The sequence below is a fragment of the Arachis ipaensis genome, chromosome B2 (genome assembly GCF_059453495.1).
Source record: "Arachis ipaensis isolate K30076 ecotype BB chromosome B2, ASM5945349v1, whole genome shotgun sequence".
In the NCBI taxonomy this organism is placed as follows: domain Eukaryota; kingdom Viridiplantae; phylum Streptophyta; class Magnoliopsida; order Fabales; family Fabaceae; genus Arachis; species Arachis ipaensis.
In genome coordinates, this window is record NC_142437.1 from 105250837 (window position 1) to 105254263 (window position 3427).

At 52.2% G+C, this 3427-nt stretch overlaps 1 protein-coding gene across 1 annotated transcript; it reads left to right on the forward strand.

Moving 5' to 3' along the window:
• Positions 1–617: 617 nt before the first annotated feature.
• Positions 618–1175, forward strand: LOC148575102 (uncharacterized). Its single transcript, XM_088506053.1, has 2 exons — positions 618–779; positions 843–1175. Exons 1-2 carry the CDS (start codon positions 618–620, stop codon positions 1173–1175), a joined length of 495 nt encoding a protein of 164 aa, XP_088362179.1.
• Positions 1176–3427: the final 2252 nt, after the last annotated feature.

The following is a 3427-nucleotide window of genomic DNA, read 5'->3' on the forward strand; positions in this document are numbered from 1 at the left end:
ACGGCACACATCTATATGGTAAGTATGGGGGAACGTTGCTCATTGCGATTGCACAGGACGGGAACTCCAACATTCTACCTGTCGCATTCGCACTAGTAGAGGGTGAGAATGCGGAGTCCTGGACATTCTTTCTCTCGCACCTTCGGCAGCACGTGACCCCGCAGCCCGGTCTGCTGGTTATATCGGATAGGCACAACGGCATCAAGTCTGCGCTTGAGGCCCCGGACGGAGGTTGGTTACCGCCATCTGCGTACCGTGCATTCTGCATACGACACGTAGCGGCTAATTTCGCCCTTACCTTCAAGGGCAAAGACGCTAGGAGGCTTCTGGTGAATGCAGCGTACGCGAAGACTGAGGTTGAGTTTGATTACTGGTTTGATATACTGCGGTCTGAAGACCCGGCGATGTGTGAGTGGGCGAACCGTATTGATTACCCCTTGTGGACGCAGCATCGCGATGAGGGAAGGAGATTCGGTCACATGACGACGAATATCTCCGAGTGTGTGAACTCAATCCTCAAGGGTGTAAGAAATCTTCCTGTAGCATCCCTGGTGAAGGCAACATATGGTAGGCTGGCCGAACTCTTTGTTCGCAAGGGGCGAGAGGCTGAGACCCAGATGGGCACCGGACAGCAGTTCAGTCAGTATTTGGTGAAGTGTATTGAGGCCAACTTGAAGACGGCCAGGTGCTTCACGGTGACGTTGTATGACCGTGATAACTCCGAGTTCACCGTTGCGGAGACCACTCCGACTGGTACTTTCTCATTGGGTACTTACCGAGTATCGCTTGCCTCCCGGACATGTGACTGTGGGTACTTTTAGGCGCTTCATTTCCCGTGTCAGCACGCACTTGCATGCTGTGCCTACGCACGTGTGAGCTGGAGCTCCTATGTTCATAGCGTCTATCAGATTAGCTCGGTGTTCAATGTCTATCGGTTGGGATTCACACCTCCAATCCCGGAGGGCTTCTGGCCACCCTACGATGGGCCCACCGTGATTCCGGACCCAAACAGAAGGCGTGCGAGAGAGGGGAGGCCTAGATCCACAAGGATACGGACAAATATAGATGAGGCAGATCCAAACAGGCCAAAATGGTGTGGCCTTTGTCGCCAACCCGGACACACTAGACGTAGATGCCCACAGGTAGTAGGATCGTCTCAGACAGGGCGAAATTAGCTTCCATGATGTTATTCTTAGTGTTATTTACATTTAAGTTGTCTTATTAGATGCATTGCTTGACCACGTATGTAACTTGTTGAGATTAATGCATTGTACTTTGGTATTTGCGAGTAGTAATGAGTATGTTGTCTTTCATTACAAGTAATACTACAGGACTCGTTGATCCTCATTTTAATAACTAAACGAAATCATTATACCTTGTCATGTATCATTTAATACAAATAGTCAACGTCCCCGAACACAAGTTACTAACAACATACATAAACAGAGCACTACATAACAAGAAAAGTACACCTAACTATCATACATGACTGAAATAGAGGAAACAAAATACATGAAATGTGACTCATCTAAACAGATGCGAACCAGTACCACAGCGACGTGCTACCCGTGCCCTCTGACCTCGACGGACAGGCGGCTCCTCATCCTCTATCTCATCCTCCTCCTCCTGCGGAGCAGGCTGTACTGGTGGCGCAACACGCAACGGGGCTGCCGACGATCCTGCGATAGACTCTGATGCAGCGGTGAAGGCGGATGTAGGGGTACCTCCAAGACGAAACTGCTGACCAGCGGATGAGAATGGAGGCTCGTTCAGATCAACATCTAAGGGGGCCTGGATCCCTGAGGTCTGGCCAGCTCTGCGGGGGGTCACGTCACCCTGCATGATGGCGGTGATCTCATCTAGGAAGCGTGGACTCCCGAAGTCCCCAACAAGCGAGTCTGACCCAACAAAGTCTGCCCACTGTGATCCTGATATGCGCCAAGGTGTACCACCCTGCTCAGCCTGATCATCCGCTGGCACACCAACGAAGTAATCTCCAAGAGGGACCGATCCAGGTCCAGCGGCACCAGTGTCAGCCCCGTCACCGACCCCTGTGCCATACCACTCACCTCCATGACCGCCATCGTGTGTACTAGTACCTCCATCGTGTGTGCCTCCTCCAACGTGGCCAGGCTGGTCGTCATCGTCGTCCCCATGGTCAGCACCCCTCCTCGCCCTATGATCCGGCCACCTCCACTGACGCTGGCTCCTCCGTGTCCCTACACCCATCCTCCTCTCAACCCTGCGCCTGTCAGGCACGTCATCCGGAGGATCCATGTCAGGCACTCGCCCCGGACCCCGCTGTGAGGACTCAACTGGTATAGGAACTGATCTCGGATCCCCCAGCTGAGTGTCCGGGGCCAAGAACCTCTTCCCATGCTGACTCCACCACTGAAGGAACTGATGAGACGGTCCAGGGTCGGCAACAACGTCGAACCTCAATACACTGTCATGACGAGCGTCCCAGTATGCATGCCACTTCCGCATGGAAGAGGGGAACCATCGATCGCCGCCTCTCCCGTCCTTGGACATCAGAAAGTCGATGTTCAAGGCGGGACGCGGAGGGGCCTGTACCCCTCCAAACTGAGGAAGAACACGATCTATCTGATGCCACTCTATGACAGCAAAGTAGATCAGCGCGGTCACAGAGCGCCACACCGCCATGTGCCGAGGCTCCAAAACCTCCGGATGCAACACCTGAAGTACGTTGGGGCTACTATACGGCATCCATATAAACTGCAGAACGAACCCACCCTTATCAGGGCAACTGTACGACCCAAGTGTAAAATATTTAACTAAAAGAGCATCAGTTATTAATTAGCATACTAACCTCCTTGGACTGTAACCGGTCTATCCTAAGCTTCCACATCTGCACTCTCGGACCCTTCTCGTTACCGGAAGGGTTGTAACCTGCCCATCTGCACCATACACATGAGTTACATATACTAATATATGTGTTTACATTATGCAATAGAGTATTAACATACACGCAATTCTGTAAGTCATATTGAAAAAGAATAGGCCCAGTATAGTACCTCGACGCCAACGGCCAGCTGAAAGTCTCATATCCTGCAGGCCTAAACTGAGGAAACCGCCAAAAGATCCAAGACTGCAGTAGCTGAAGAGGGCCCGCTAACTTCACAACATGTCTGTTTGCCACTCTGCACATGCACCGGTACAACCAGGCCAGTACTGCCGAACCCCAGCTGTACGTACCCAGCTCCTCCAGCCTCGCTACATATGGAAGCCATCTAATGTGAATCCGGTTGCCAGACTTGTCCGCAAACAGCTGCGTGCCCAGCAACATCATGATGTACGCACGGACATATCGGCGAACAGTGTCATCATCTGCATCCTCAGGGCACTCACCAAAGGTCTCCTGAAACCAGCTGCAGTTCACTGCGTACTTCTGAACCTGACTGGGAGG

Coding starts and splice junctions, on each gene's coding strand:
- LOC148575102 (XM_088506053.1), top strand. CDS start 618: ATGGGCACCGGACAGCAGTTCAGTCAGTATTTGGTGAAGTGTATTGAG. Junction 780..842: donor TCTCATTGGGTACTTACCGA/GTATCGCTTGCC, acceptor TTCCCGTGTCAG/CACGCACTTGCATGCTGTGC.